Genomic DNA, 16120 nt, shown 5'->3' on the forward strand with positions numbered 1-16120 from the left:
AGCATTTCCTTGCCTCAGTAGCCACCTTTCCCAAAAAGTAGATATAGACAACAGCATCTGCCAGTGATACCTTTGGACACCTCCAAAATCATGTCTTTGATAGTCACGACATCAGGACCCAAATCAAACTTCTTGTCTACCAGGCTATCACCATCCCTAGCCTGCTGCATGTGAAACTTGAATAACATATCAGAAACATTTGACAGCTTTTGAATGTTACTATCAGCAATGTATCCAGAAAATCCACTGTATGAATTGGAACGATAGAAGAACAAATGGCAGTGGTCTGGCGCAAGCAAATACCACCAGCATTCAGTCAGCATGTGCGTAATCGCCAAGCCATGTGATAGTGTCCTCAGTGGCCATGTGCAGTTCCTGAGCTTAGTCAGTGAGCAGTCATCAACAATATGCAACATAGTGTGCGTTTTGACACAGGTACAGTCTAGGCCAGGGGTGGTAATTATTTTGGCTCAAGGGCTGCTTAACAGGTTTTGAAGAGCTGTCAAGGGCCCACACCCTTTGACAGATGCCCCACCCGTAGGGAGCCCGACCCCCTGACAGGCACCCTGCGTCCTGGTTGCCATCTTGGGATGGGAAATCCCACCCCTAACCACTGACCTTTGCCACCAGAAGTCACTCCCCTTGCCTCTGAAAGTGCTCATTTTGGGACAGGGGTTTGCCGTCTTGGAACCAGAAAGAAGACAAATTATAGACTAAAAAACAAACATATACATAACGTATTTTAATTTTATTTCAAAAAACATTTTTGTTCTGATTTATGTGCGTTTGCATCACGTATATAGAGGTAGTTGCATAATAGCTAAAAATGAAGTCTTACTCTTGTATACTGGAGGAGAACCCAGAAACTGCATGCGCCCCCCACACTGTGTTCCTGTGGAAGTGGGGACTTCCAGTCCCGAAATGGTGACTAGGGGGAGGGACACCTGTCAAGGGGCGGGGTCACCAAAACTCGTTAAGTGGCCCTCCAGCCGAAATAATTACCCACCCTTGAATTAAAGCATACTGATCCTTAGCTTTAGTTAAAATACAACACCTTTGCTGTCTTCAGTAAGTTTAGGCCAAGTGATTAGAAGAAGCAAAATTGACAAATGTGTTCACAGCATTGCTCAGAGAAACAGTGTGACACTTCCATCATTTTTCTAGGAAGCAGCTGCAGAAATCTTAGCTCTACATCAAAGGCTGTTTTTAAAAATATTCATTTCAAGTAATTCTAGATTTCAACTAACATCTGGGGTATGCACACTTCCAGTTAGGGCTTTCTATTACAATCCAACAGATACTTTCTGGCAGAGAAAAGGAAGGAAATACACAGTAGAGGTTTCCTGCTCTGAGTGTGAAGAACAACAGACATACTCAAGGAAACACACCAACCTATTAATGTAAGGCCAGTTGTGGAAAAGCAGCATTGGTTTCTCTTCTTTAGAAAATAACTGCCCTTTCATGTAAATATGTATGTCAACAAGTCCAAGAGTGGGCTAGCCTGCTTGTCTCCTTCTTAACGCAATACATATACAGGCAGGAGTTTACCTACGTGCTGGTTTATTGTACATGCTATAATGAATTTCAGTTAAGAAATCATCAACTTTGTGCTGTATAGATTTGCAAACTGTGAGCATAGGCTTTGCTTTTCTTAATTCTTATTATCAGCTTAAGTTCAGAATAGGAATTTAAAGGGGAAAGGAAGGATATTTGTTTTTGTTTTATTTTATTTTGTGTCGCAACCAGGCGAATCTGGAAAATGTGAAATACTCTACAGTCAAGGTAATTTTAAAATCATGTCCTGAAAAATAATGTTCTTAATTCCATATTTTCCCATTTTCAACTCTCCAGCAGCTCATATTGAGCTTAACAGATGACATCAGGGTACTGTAAAGTATTCTTCACTCAGTGGAGGTAATGAATTAAAAACTAAAAACTAGACCTTAAAAATTAGGGAACAGTTCCTCTCTGGAAATGCAATACATGACAATTAAGTCTTTGAAGTCCTTCAAAAAAGCCAAAACTGCTTTAGCCAATATCTAAATAAATTGTCATTACCTCCCACTGTTATCTGATCAAATGTCCCACTGTTATCTGATCAAATGTCATCCCTTTAAGTAGGGAATTTGTCCCATAATGTTTATTCCCTAAAATGTGTCAAAATTCTTTTACTTCAAATTTCTGTTAAAGTAGATTTTAAACTCAAATTCAGACTCAGGAATTTTATGATGGGCTTCTATTAAACCAGAACTGTAAACAGTCACAACATGCAAGCTCAGAAAACCCATTTCTAATGTAAAACTTAAGCTCCCAAAAGATGCATATTTTATAAGTTAACAAAGCAACACCTGAAGAACCAAAAAGGGGATATTAAAGTTCCTTTTCCATAATGCATTTAATATATTTTACATATTTCCACACTTGAATAGCACACTTCAAATGTTTCATTTCATTTTTACAAAAACACTGAGGGGAAGGCTGACTTGAAATATTCATGGTCAAGCAAAAGGATGGTAGACCTAAAGAAGGGAAGCTGTGCATTTTTTGTAGTAGCTGTTGGTGCATGATAGCAGTCTGCTTTCAAGTTGAATCTCTTAACTCCACAGTAGTCATTGAAGCAGCAGACTGTGGCAGGAAAACACCTTATTGTCTGGGGATTGCCCAGCTTGAGGCAGGTGGTAGTTTTCCAATGAGGTGCAATGACCTCTCCCACCATAAAAAATAACCCCTAGTGCCTGGAACTACACCAATCAACCTATGACTTATAACCGGTAACTGCTGACTCCCATTTGTTTCAACGTATTGGCGAAACTGGAATAACTACTCTAGAGTGCAAAAGCCTGGGCATTTCTTAAGTGATCAAAAGTGGACCAAGCATCAGAATCACCCTTTTGACTTTGCCAACTTATTCAGTGAAAAAGTGGACCCACTATGACATGGGACCAGGAAAGTTGTAGGAGCTGCTAGAAAGAATACTAAATAATCACCTAACCGCCTTAAGGGCTCCACTCCAGATTTTCTGTCAGGGTTTACTCCCTTAGCCTTCACCTCTCCTGAGGCAATCCATAAGACAGTAGTCATGGTTACTGTCATCTTAGTCCACCAGCTTGCCACTGGGAAATAAACCTCTTCTATCACAGCTCCAATTGTGATGATCAGAGAACAGCTCTTAATGACAAGAACAATTCCCCCCTTACTAAGTCCAGCCCACGGGCGAAAGCGGTTGCCCAAAGTGTGGCACATGGAGCCATTAGTAAGAGCTGGATACGAGTGAGGACCAGTAATCCCAAATGACCTTAAAGTGTCACCGTTTGAGAAACAAATGTTCTACCCCTCCTCAAACACCATATGCATCTCTAGGTTAAGATCAACATTTAGCCTAAGGCAAAACTACAGCACCTGCTATTCCATGGCTGTCTATTCAAGGAAGCTGAGAGAAGAGCAGCTTGTATGCTTTCCTTGGACATAAGTTTTCAAAGCATTTAACCAAATTTTAGGCACTGAACTCTCATTAAAGTTAGAGGTAGCCATATGGCTAAAGCCTGGCAAATTACTTGCTTTGAACTGTATCTACAAAATAGCTCACTTAAGAATCAGCTGAGCATCTTCCAACCTACTGAGTGACAATATCACTCCTGAACTGGACTAGCTAGCATGGAAACAGAGGAAATAAACTTCAACATGAGCATTTTAACACAAAACTGGAACCTGAACAAGGTAAAATATTAAAACAGTTCAATGCTGTCAAATGTTCTCTTAAAGGCAAACAAAAAAGCAAAAAAAGAAAAATTTAACATTTTGTAAAGCTGTAGTTTGGCAAGTGACACAACGGGAATAGAGATTAGCCAATGACTGCTGGTAGATGGAGGCTGAGAAAGAAGGGTAAAGTAAGCACAGCTATAGTTGTGCATTCCTTTGCCAGTCTTCTAATGCTAATGATACCATTCTCCAGCAGCATGTGCCTATAAACTGAGGGCCATTTTTTAATCTTTCCTCTCTTTTTCATACATCTACCCTTCCTTAATACATAGTATCCATTCTTATAGAGCACTTTGTAGTCCTTGCACCTGAAAAAAGGTTGTATGTGTGGACAGCCCCAACTGGACTGCTCAGGTGTGTAACACTAAACACACACACTATTCTTTGCAGCCTCAGGCCTGATATAATTAAGTGCTCTGCAGTAAGAACATTTCCTGACTTGTTCTGTCAAGTCTCTTGCATAAGTCTGCGTGCAGTAGATAGCATTGGAGCTAATAATGCAATGTCACTAAAGAAAGGTAGCATTCATTTAATTACTTCATGCAAAAAACTAAGTTTCAGTCCTTGATGCCTCAACCAAATTTGTTTTAAAGCATGGATGAAAGCTACCTTACCTATTCCTTTTTTCATTCTCCTAAACTTGATTTGCCCCTCTGGTCTTCAGGGCTAGGGACAGACATTCAAAAAGCCTAAGCCTGAATTGATTCAATCTTTGCAGGTTAGTCTAACCTGCAGAGATTGAACCAATTTGCAAGTGAGTAGACACTCACTTTTGATTCAGGAAATGACGGCACATGCCTGCAGTTGCTCAAGCTAGAAGGCAGGGAGTTCTAGAGCAAGCCCTCCCTCTCTTCCATAGTGCTGAGCTGAGGGAGGGTATGGGCCAGGCCCCAGAAAGATGATATGATTAGGGAGGTGTTTAAACTCCCACCCTGACCTGCACAGTCCCGAGCTGGGGTGTGCCTGGAGAGGGAGGGGAAAGCAGCTGCCCCCACTTGCTGCTCAAGGGGTGGGACTGTTGCCAGACCTTGGCTAGCGCTGAGGCAAAGGGCAGGGTGGGGGGCAGAACTGCTTATGTAGATTGAGTGCATCTGTTGATGATACCAAGCTTTTCAATCTCCCTCTCCCAGCTTCTTCATAGTGTCTGGAGCAAACTGACAGGCACTGCATTCACTGCAAACCAGATCACTTCTCACACCTCTTTCTGTCCCTTCTTGAACACTGACAGCAAGCCAGCACAAGCGTATCAGAACACAACGCTTATCAGCCCATCAAGAAAACAAAGCATCTCTCATTAGTTCAAGCTCATCTTAAACAGCTTTTTGCAAAGCATTTTTAAGGAAGAATGGAGGGACATTACTGGCTGACCTACTAACTAGTTCCAAAAAGCCCTAAGCAGACACCATTCTGTCTTTGTTCCAGTAAAATTGGAGACATGCACAAACACCTGTCAGCATTAGCTAGCATGGGGGTGGTGTGACTGTAACCAGATACTGGCTGGGGTCCATGCTGGGGGGGTGGGGCAGGGGAGGATCCCTGCTTGAGTGGCAAGCAGATGCTGCTGTGCCTGCAGTGTCCACCTTCTTCTCAGTCCAGCTAGGGAGGAGAGGAGTGGGACCAGCCCTGCTCTCTGAAGCAGGCAGACAGGACAGCCCAGCCCAGGGCTGCACAGCATGCTGGGATGTGGGGGGACTCTGATTGAACTTAAACCAGGAAGGGAACTGGGACAGAAGTTCCATGAACCAGTTGACCCAAATCAGTTAAGTTTACATTCAACCAGGTTTATCTTAAACTAGTTTTGGCTATTTGCAAACTGGTCTGTGTGCACTGAATTTATGTTCTGTTACAAGTTTAAACCAGTTTCTGATCCCTTAAACCAATCTGTGTGTAACTTCTGTCCCTAGCCCAGGTCACTAGAGCTTAAAAAGTGCCTCTCTCAAATAGACATGAAAAGATTCATTTAACCAAGTTTTACTAATTTAAATCTGTAAATTAGTACAAACCCCACCAACTTCTATTTAAATGTTTTTAAAACTGTAATATGATACCCTGATAAAAGAGCAACACAGTTTCTAATTCAAAATGTAAAACATTTTTAAGAGAAGCAACAGATGGAAAAAAAGATTCTTCATAGATTTCAAAAGAAAAAACTGGGACTAGAACTACTGAAAGGCATATGTATATATCACCAAGATTTATTGTTCAATAAAGCACAAAGTTACTGGAGCTGGTGTCACTGAGCATCATGAGCAGCAATACACAAAAAAAGCAGACAAGCAAGGAATAAAACCCCATACCACAATATAAGCATACCAATGTGATGCTTAAAATACAAAAAAGTTCATACTAGGAACCATGATCATTAAGAGTGTTGAAGTGAAAGATGTATTATACTTCCACCAATAAATATTTGGATGACAGAAGTTAGAAAAAGAAACTGTCCCTTGTCCTGAAACACTAACCATCTATAGCTGACAAACATGTACACAATACCAAAAGTTTAATATAAAAATTGATAAGTTAAATGACAAATTTGCACGAATACTGCTGAAGAGGAGAGCAGGCTTGTGCTAATTTTGGAGAAATTTTACAATTTGCCTTTGAAACAACTACAAGCCATTGTTTATAAATCAAAATGTTGTGTTTATCTGAGTACGTTCATAGGATCTTTGAAAAACATGCATGTCAGCATAGAGCTTTGAAAGCTCTTTATTATCAAGGAATGTCACTAGCAGCAAAACTTTCCAACCAACAGTAGTACTAGATAATCAATATTCTTCCATTTATATGTACTTTACTTGTATATCTAAACACATCTGGAGCTTATGGGAACATTGCCTCCATTTGTATTATCTTGCTGGAGCTCAGAATATCTCAGAAAATACAACATTAAACCTGGACTATAGTTTGCCACGTTTTCCTGCTGATAAATAGTAGGAACAACTCTGCTGAAATTTTGGAGGAATGGAGGAGATGTAACATAGTGGGCACATATACATGTGAAATGAATTTGACGCAAACTTTGGCACACTTGTGCTGGAGTTTATTACTCCAGCTGCAGCATTTACATGTGCACCTGGGACCGCAGTACATTGAGCTGGGGCAGAGCAGCCCTGACTGGCAGTGGGCCCAGGGATCAGCCTGCCAGCCTGGAGCTGCTCCAACTCAGCTCAGCATGCTGCAGAGGGGCTGGCTGCAGCATCAGGGTGCTACAGTGAGGAGTTAGCCAGCAGGCAGTACCCTCATGACCAGGGATCCTGGTTTTCCCACTAATAAGTATATTAGTGGTGTTTCATTTAAATGATGGAAAAATATGGATTTGGGGTTACTTTTTTTTTTTTTTTTTTTTAACTGAAAATTCAGGATTTTTTTTAATCAGAGAAAACCAGGATCCCTGCTCATGACCCAGACAGCCCTGGTCAGCATCTACATGTGTGCTGCAGCGGAGAAGATAACTCCACCATAATATAATACTTCTGTTGGGCAGTACTATCCTACGGAGGAGTTGACTAGTTTACTCCAGCCTAATAGTACCGTACGTGCAGATGCTAACACTTTACAGGGGAGCTAAATCAGTCAGCTTTGCAGCAAACATCTTGCACCCATTGTTATTCAAACTGCCTCAGTACGACCCAATATTCTTCTGTTTCCTACAGCTATTTTTAAAGACAACTGCTAGAAATATTTTGGCAAAATAATAAGTGAGCATTAGAACTAGTTAACAATTTGACACTCAGATATTTGAACCAAAAAATATGAAAGCTATTTACAAAATAACCAACAAAAACAATCCCATATTTTTTCATCAGCTCTACTCAACATAAAGGCTAGGGATAGAAATTACACATAAACCAGTATAAGTGATCAGAAACTGGTTCAAATCTATAATGTAACAGAAGTTCAATGCACATAAACCATTTGCAAAATGTCCAAAACCATTTTAAGATAAACCTAGATTGATGTAGTATCAAACTTAACTGATTTAGTTAAGTCCCAGATCCCTTCCAGATGCAAGTTAACTCGCAGGTGCCTAGCATCCCAGGATGCTTTGTACCTTCCCAGCAACCCCCCCACCCCCAACCCCCAGGGTCCGCAGGGTAGCCTTGGCTCAACCTGTCTGCTCCAGCCAAGTAAGCAGGTGTGCTTTAGCACCCCCCAGCTTCTGGCCTGGGCCACTGCAGGCTGCATTTCCAGAATTGAAAGTGAATGTTGGTTCAATCTACACAGTTTAGACTGCCCTGCGAAGATAGAATTAATTGAGCCTTGGGCTTTTTGACTGTCTGTACTTAGCAAAAGAGTTGAGGGACATGCTGCATCAAAGCAACAGTACCCACCCTATCCAGCAGGAAGCTGACAGAACAGCAAAGCCAGCATAAACCTTGTTACCTAGTGACCCTTCCTTGGGGAAATCACATGAGTGAAGAGATCCCTCAAGGGACAAAGATGCAACCATACTGGGACAGATTTTTGTACTCCCCCCTGCCTGCCTTTTCGAAGGGCAGCTGTGGACCCAACAACCTATGATCTATCCTGGGACACAGCCTTCTCTTCCTATTAGATGGTACAAGATCCAAACCCTGCTGATGATGCATAATTAGATGGGACAGAAAACAACTGGAACTAAACTCCACTACAAACATTCCTCTTTTATATAATACTTAAAAACATAACTGTTTAAAATGCAGTTAAAGGGACATTATTCAGGTTGGATGGAGAAACATTCAAGTTGCAAGGTGTCTTGGTGATCCTTGTGCAATTCATTAATAACTAAACTTTTAAGCACACAATCTCACCCACAGGAAGACTACTGCCTCTGATGCACAGGTTGGGTGTGCACAGAGCATTAGTAGTAAAACATTAAGGGCAATCTAAATACCCTTAGATTTCCCTACTTTCAAATGCTTGACTTTACAGCATAAATCATGGTCATTGGCAGGGGTTTTTTTGTAATATACTTAAAAAATTCTGTTAAAATCCATGTGCTGATTCTGGAATTCACTAAAATGGAGAAGTGAGAGATTTAGGAAAAAAAGTCTAATTCATTATTCACTTCCATTAAAATCAATGAAGTATTTCTAATAGATCTGTAGGTTAATTCTATTAAAACAAATGGAGTATTTCTAACCAATCTGAGTTTATATAATATATTCATGGCTCATTACTGAAAGAGCCAGGGTTGGGGGTTTTTTTAAATGAATTTCATGTCACTTCTATTGATTCTGACAGAATATGTCTTGCAACTATGTTTCTTGATTTCAGATTTATTGGAAATCTGTATATATGAGCTAATTATACCTGCACAGTAGTTGACTGATTTTATCATGGGATTTTGGTGCTAAACCATAAGGCTGAATATTTATATGGTTTTCTCATAATATCTATACTTCAAAAGAAAGTTTATTTAATGTACTCAGTACCAGATTTACTTAAATAGAAGACAACGCTCTAATAATTAGGTTCTATATATGGAAAATTTACAATTAAGTTATAATTTTCCAGTTATAAAATCTAATTACTGAAGGTTTGCCTTGAATTTGTCATCACCCTCTCTCCCCCCCCCCCCCCCTCCCCCGGGTAGACCAGGAAAAATAAATCTGGAGGGTCAGCCCCTTTGCTCTCTGATTCCTCACAACTTTTTCCCACTGCAGTTCCCTCCTCCTCTGCTTACTGTCAAACCCTGCTCTCCCTGAGCATGTGGAAGTGAGCAATTTTTAAACAAATGACATTGAAATTAATTATGGCTGTAGCAATTTGCATATACTACCCATATACTTAGACCATCCAGAATTGATGCATGTCATTTTTTTTTTTAACTGATGCAAGTCTGACCACAGTTTCAAGCAGCATGTTTGCACCTACTTACACGTAGTACAAACTATGAATGATATTAGTCCAGAGCCAAAGGTTCACAATTGCCCATACTTTTCATTGGAGCTGGGGCCCACCAGAGTCAACATTTCAAGCCACAGTGACCCCACAGCTCAGCATTGCTCCTTATGTGTGTGTACTCCAGATACCCCTCCCACAAAGAACCAATGTGCTAATTACCCCACCCCCCTCCCCCATGACTGGAGTCAGGTCTTCTTGTCAAGAGTCCTGGGATCCTCCAAAAATGTATATGCAGATGAGACACAGAGCAACCTGGTCTGGCTCTACCTCATGAAGTGTGGGGCCACACTAATCCTATGCACCAGAGAGAGGGGGGGAGACAGAGGGATTCTGGGTAAACTGTTTGGGACCCTTTTTCATGATGTTTGCCAGACATTTAAGGCTGGTGAAACAGAAATGATTGGAAATGGAAAATATAGGCATGGCTCAGCTGTGGGAATAAAAAGGAAGTAAAAAGGTATACAGTATAGTGGCTCACCATGACTTGGAAAAAGAGTCAGCGCTGAGGGGGACTGTACTTAATGGTATATCTTATTCAGATGGGCTGCACTAATCTATCCTTATGGTAGGCCTCTTGTGGGCTAAAGTGTAGTCGTTGCACTGGTTTGGTACACAAGCCAAAATGGATTTTATTGGCATTGCGTAGTGGAGGATGCACCTCTGTCCAAATGCACTGCAGACAGGACACACTATGAAAGTCTTGTAATTAGCTTCTCACCGGCCAGTATCCAGTGGGAGGATTTTGGCTACACACTTACTCTATGCAAGTGGGGGGACTCCTCTCTACCTTATTCCTGCGGCCATTTGCTGAGGGCAAGCAAGACTTAGAGGCATCTGAACCCTCTGGGTTTGGGCCTACACGCAGAATGCCTACTTGATGGATTTGGAAGTACCTGAGCCCCCCAGCTGAAAAGTCTAGGCTAGAGGATGCTTGCTGGTTGCAGTGCTACATATGGTGTTTGAACGATTGAGTTTCGCTCAGTCAAAAGGATTCAGAACTGATCTGGCTAATATGACCTGGAACACGAAAAATTTTCCAAACTATATATTTGGTAGGTTACCACATATCTGCAAAATCCCACCCCATCTATTCATATGTATAGAAAATTAGCAAAATGAAATTCTATTCACTTCATATTAATGCTGTCTGACACAGAATATTACCCATGATCTAAATGCTGCACTGGGATCTGTGTCCCATACTCTAGCATCAAGATGCAATGAAGTCCATGGTGCTTCAGCATGCATTCATGAATTCTGCATCCAACTGCAGGATCCTGGTCCAAGCACATGCAATAATTATCAACCTTTTCCCCCCAAATAAAATGAAAAACACCCAACTTACTTGCTTTTCCCTTTGTATACTGTGGCATATGATCCTTCCCCTAGTTTTTCCAGTTTTTCATAAGAGTCTGCTTTTCCAAACTTGGGACTTGTAGGCTAAACAAAAATAAAAGGATGGAACTTTCAGAATGAACACCAACATTAGCCACTTTAAACTGTGAAAGATCAAATGTCATTACTGAAACTGATGGGATTATGTTTGATTTTTTTTAATGCTGCTTGCTAGTGACATTGAGCAGAGCTAATGTAGAATGTTTAATAGGCTACTCAAATAAATATCATTCAACATTCCAGATGGCAGTTGCCTCTTTCAACCATAGTCTTGCTTCGATGGAACCATCAAAAGGACTTTGCTCTTAGTCAAAAGGTGGTTTTTGTTTCACTTTTGATGTAAGAGCTTTACGTGCAGTAACAGATCATTTCCGACTAAGCCAACCTATCTGTTTTAACAGACATAAGTACATATTTTAAGCTGTCCCATAAAATAGGCCAAGAGATCACTCAGGGTTACTGACATGAAAGTGTAAAAACTATATTAAACAGCACTGGGGAACTGAGTGCCTTCCAGAAGGTGCTAACTCTCTTAAAGGAATGGTCCCTCCAAGAAACATTTTCACTTCTCAAAATATACTAAAGTTTAGTTTACATATATAATTATTACCTGCAAGGCACATGTATACAGCATGGTCTCTTAATATCCTTTAGATCTGCTGTCTGGGCAAATGAACAATGCTAAATACAAATTATTACTCAATGAAAACTTATGGTACAGATTCTCAGTTACCATGAACAGTTTCATAGTATCATAGTGCTTAGGTCGGAAGGGATCTAAACAGATCATCAGGTTTGACACCCCGCCCCAGGCAGGAGCGAGTACCGGGGTCATAACACCCCAGCCAAATATCTGTCCAGCCTCCTCTTGAAGACCCCCAAGGTAGGAGAGAGCACCACCTCCCTTGGGAGTCCGTTCCAGAGCCTGGCAGCCCTAACTGTAAAGTAGTGTCTCCTGATGTCCAGCTCTATTAGTAGACTTAGCTCTATTTCCTCTAGTGACAGCTGAAAATGTGAGCACAAGCTTTTATGCAAGCCAAAATAAAGCTAACAAACAGAGCTAAAATTCATAGCATGCCTTCAAAAATTTACTTGAAATGATTCAATTTAAAACTGCCAAAATTAAAAAGAAAAAGTAAATTATGGATAAGTTTCCCATCATCTTAAAACGCATAGTTTATCATCAATTAAACAGTCTATTCAGAAAAATATTAACATGTATAAAGCAATCTTTGTTAATTCTCGATTTGTACAGTGCCTAGCAAAGAGGTCCATGAGTTGGCACTAAAGTTTACAAACAATCATTTTAGTGCACTGGCTCTATGCATTAACCTCATTATAAATATCATATTATGGCTGTTTTTTATTTTCAGATTTTGTTTTACCAAATTCCTTCCTATCTCATTCTTTTGCCTATTTTCCAATTCAAAAAGAGGGGAAAAATGTAAAAGGGAAAAAAAACTTTTTTTAAAGCTTTATCTTAATTTTCCATTGAGGAAAAGAAATAGTAAAAACAAAAAACCGAAAATCAAAAATATAAATGAAACTTGGGTCCATTTAAAAAGGTTCATTAAAAATAATCTTTCAACCACAAAAAAATTAAATGCATTTGATGCACTCAACTACCCTTGGAAGAGATATAAACAAGTTTCTGAAAGTCCCACATGTAATAAGAATAGTTATAGGAAAGTTTTAGAAAACTGTACTTTTACACAGTCCCCCCAGCCAAAGAGCCAGAGAGGTTCTCTCAACATAGGAAACCCCTTGCTTCTAAAGGACTCATCCTCAGGGGAGTGGAAGGGGATGAAAGAGGGTTCCTAGCTAGACTGGCTTGAAAGAACAATGCTGCAAAGTCCAGTGACCATGATTTCTCTGGGGAAATTACTATAATTTGGGGGGTTTTATATAATGTCCAGCACAATGAAAGCCTGATTCTGGATTAGGCTTGCTAGATCGAGGGTCGGCAATCCCGGCACACATGCCAGACCGTGGCATGCAAAAGCATTTTGCTCGGCAAGTATGCCTCGGAGTAGAGGGTGGGGAAGGGACTGGGGTGCATGGCCACAAGGAGTGCACTACCTCTCATGGCTCCCCCACCATCTGCCCAAAGGCACATATGCGCCTGCCACTGGTTCTGGGCCAGAGCTCCACAGACCCCAGTGCAGTCACCTGCAACCTCCATACCACCTGCCGCAGCCAGCCCAGGCTCTGGGCAGGCCCTTGCCACCTGCCATGGAGCACGAGCTGCTCACAGCAGGCAGCAGGAGGGCTGAACACAGCGGCACTGGGGTCCATGGAGCCCTGACCCAGTTTGTTGCCAGTGGAAGGTGCACACACCTATGGACAGATGGCAGGGAAGAGGCTGGGGCTGTGCTGCCACAACAAGGATTTGGCTCCTCACAGCTCCCCCACCATCCGTTCCTAGCATGCCAACATCTTACAAGTTGAGGTTGTGGGTGTTTTTGTCACACTGCCCAAAAACACTGCCATCCTCTGTGCTAGAGATACTTTCACTGTATTAATAATCTGACTTTAACAAACTGAAAAACAACAAAAACAAAATGAAACAAAAAGAAGATTCTTTCAAGTCTTTTGCAAAACCTTCCAATGAAAATTGAATAGGGGCCCATATTTTTAAAAGGTATGTAAGCACTGTGCTGTTCATCAGTGCAGTGCCTAAATTAGTTAAAAGCCAAGTGTTCTTTTCAGTATACTTAGATTCCTACTGAAACGGAATGCAAAGCCTTTCTTTTATAGGAGGATACTAAGGGTAAGTCTGCATGGCCTTCAAAGATGTGACTGCTGCTTGAACAGACATACCAGGTTAATCTGGGTTATGAGAATAGTGCAGTCAAAGTGACGTATAACTCAATACAGGTTGCAAAATCTACCCAAGGAACTGGATAAATAAATACCTGGATGGTAAGCACATCCTGAGTATTGTGCTGCTGTGGCTCCACTGCTCCTAGTATGCAAACTAGCTTGGCAAGGTCTCATGAACATCCAAATAGAAAGTACAGCAGAGTCAATTAGCTTGCACAGAGCTGTGGGTGGCTATGCTGCATTCAGCATCTGAGCTAGCTCTAGGCTATACAGTAGTCTGCAGTGTAGCCAAACCCTAAGCAATTTGGAGCAAGGGTAGAAATACTAAGTTGTTCATTACAGCTTTCCTGATATGTAAACTTCTAACCTAAAATTTGTTTTTGGGCACGAAGGCCAGACCCAAAGAAGAATGGTCCAATCCAACCAACTACTCCGCTACTTCCTGCCCTATGAGAGGTTATCACTAGGCAGCATGTGCTTAGGGAAGCTGATAGTTAGCAGCCTACCAAATACAATACACATTTGTAAAAGCATCAAAACAACTATTTGAGGTCCCTCCATCACTAGATTTCCAAGTAGCTTATAGCATATAGTGTGGTTCCCTGCATTTTCTCCCATGTCATTTGCTTATTCTCACAACAACATTTAGTACATTTACTGTCCTAGTAACTACAGTATAGGCATCATAAGAATTATTAATGCTTTCAGACAGTAATAAGAAACAGGCAGCATTTAACCCATTATCACACAGTAAATCAGCAATTATTAGTCCTACAATCACAAACTCACTTGCCCATACATAAGCTGCCAAAAAATACTGGTTTAAAGACGTAACTGACTCACTCCCCAATTGGGGGCCTGCTGCCTTCGCCACACAAGGTATTAGACAGGAAAAAGATCTTACTTTAGCAGAATAAACAAGATGGCCTTATCTACTGGATTATTCAGTAGAAATGACCATTCTGACTGCCTCTGCCTCATGGGAAGCTTTGCTCCATCCATCACTAGCAGCTGCTTTTTTTGTAAAAATATATGTCTATATACACACACACACACACACACACACCATCTCACAAACTTTTCTTCACACATCTTCACCCATATTCAACAACCTGCACAGCCTTTAAACTAAAACACACTCCCGCGAACCCGTCTGTCCCTGGCTAAAACCATTTCCCCATGGAGCTCAGGGTACAGCAGCCAGGAGCTCCTCTGGAGCCTCCCCTACCTCCATGCCCCGCCACCCCCAGGCCCCCAGGGCAGCCAGGGACAGCAACAGTGATGGCAATACCATACCTAGACTCCTGGGGGCCTCAGGTAAACTTTTATTGGGCCCCCCTTCGCCAGAGGCCGTGATAATAACCGGACAATGGGAAAAAATTACCATTTTTGGGACTCCTTTCTGTCTGGGCTCCAGACAGCTGCCTGTTTGCCCATGTCTGTGTCTGGCCCTGAGTGTTGGAAAGAAGAGCAAGAGAGAGGGAAGGATCTGGGAGGGGAAGTGTCATTGAGCATGGAGAGGAAGGGAAAGAAAGGGAATGGAATCCTTACCCCATTCAGGGACTTTTTAAATTATTTTTTTTAAGTCCCCGGCAGCTGCACCTGTAGCATCATCAACTGAAAGAGGGGCACATCCATACTACTGCACCCCCTCTGTATCCATGCCTGCAGTGAACCATAAGCTGAATAAATGAACCAATAGTTTGATCTTGCTGCAAAAAAGCCAACAATATACTGGGCTGTATTTACAAGATTGTCACTTGCAAATAAAGGTAAGTCTTCTGTTTTGCTTGGCACTTGAGGCCTTACGTGAAGTACTGTGTGCAAGACAGGGATCCACACTTCAAGAAAGACGTGGACAGGTTGGAAAGAGTCCAGTGGAGAGCAACAAAAATTATTAGAGGCCTGGGAAGCATGACTTATGAGGAAAGGCTGAAAGAACTAGGGTTACATAATCTGGAGAAAAAAAAGAAGACTGAAGGAGGATTTGGTAACAGTCTTCAAATACCTGAAGGGGGAATATATAGAGGATGGAGACAGCCATTTCTATAGCCATAGGGCAAGGGTGGGCAAAATGTGGCCCGCGGGCAGCATGTAGCCCACCAGGCCATTCTGTTTGGCCCGTGGGGCCCCTAAAAAACTTAGAAAATTAATATTTATCTGCCCCTGGCTGCCTGACATGAGGCCATCGACAGCTTGCCAAAACTCTGTGAGTGGCCCTCCTCCCAAAATAATTGCCCACCCCTGCCATAGG

General features: G+C 41.6%; 1 protein-coding gene across 4 annotated transcripts in view; it reads right to left on the bottom strand.

The window, feature by feature from the left end:
- CDK14 (cyclin dependent kinase 14) overlaps positions 1-16120 on the bottom strand; it is a 676419-nt gene that overhangs the window by 475545 nt on the left and 184754 nt on the right. For all 4 annotated transcript variants that reach the window (XM_059729021.1, XM_006258932.4, XM_019497918.2 and 1 more), the window contains one exon: positions 10994-11088. In XM_059729021.1, the coding sequence (XP_059585004.1) occupies positions 10994-11088 (95 nt within the window). The remainder of the gene's footprint in view (positions 1-10993; positions 11089-16120) is intronic.

This window comes from Alligator mississippiensis, chromosome 5 (genome assembly GCF_030867095.1).
Source record: "Alligator mississippiensis isolate rAllMis1 chromosome 5, rAllMis1, whole genome shotgun sequence".
NCBI classification, from domain to species: domain Eukaryota; kingdom Metazoa; phylum Chordata; order Crocodylia; family Alligatoridae; genus Alligator; species Alligator mississippiensis.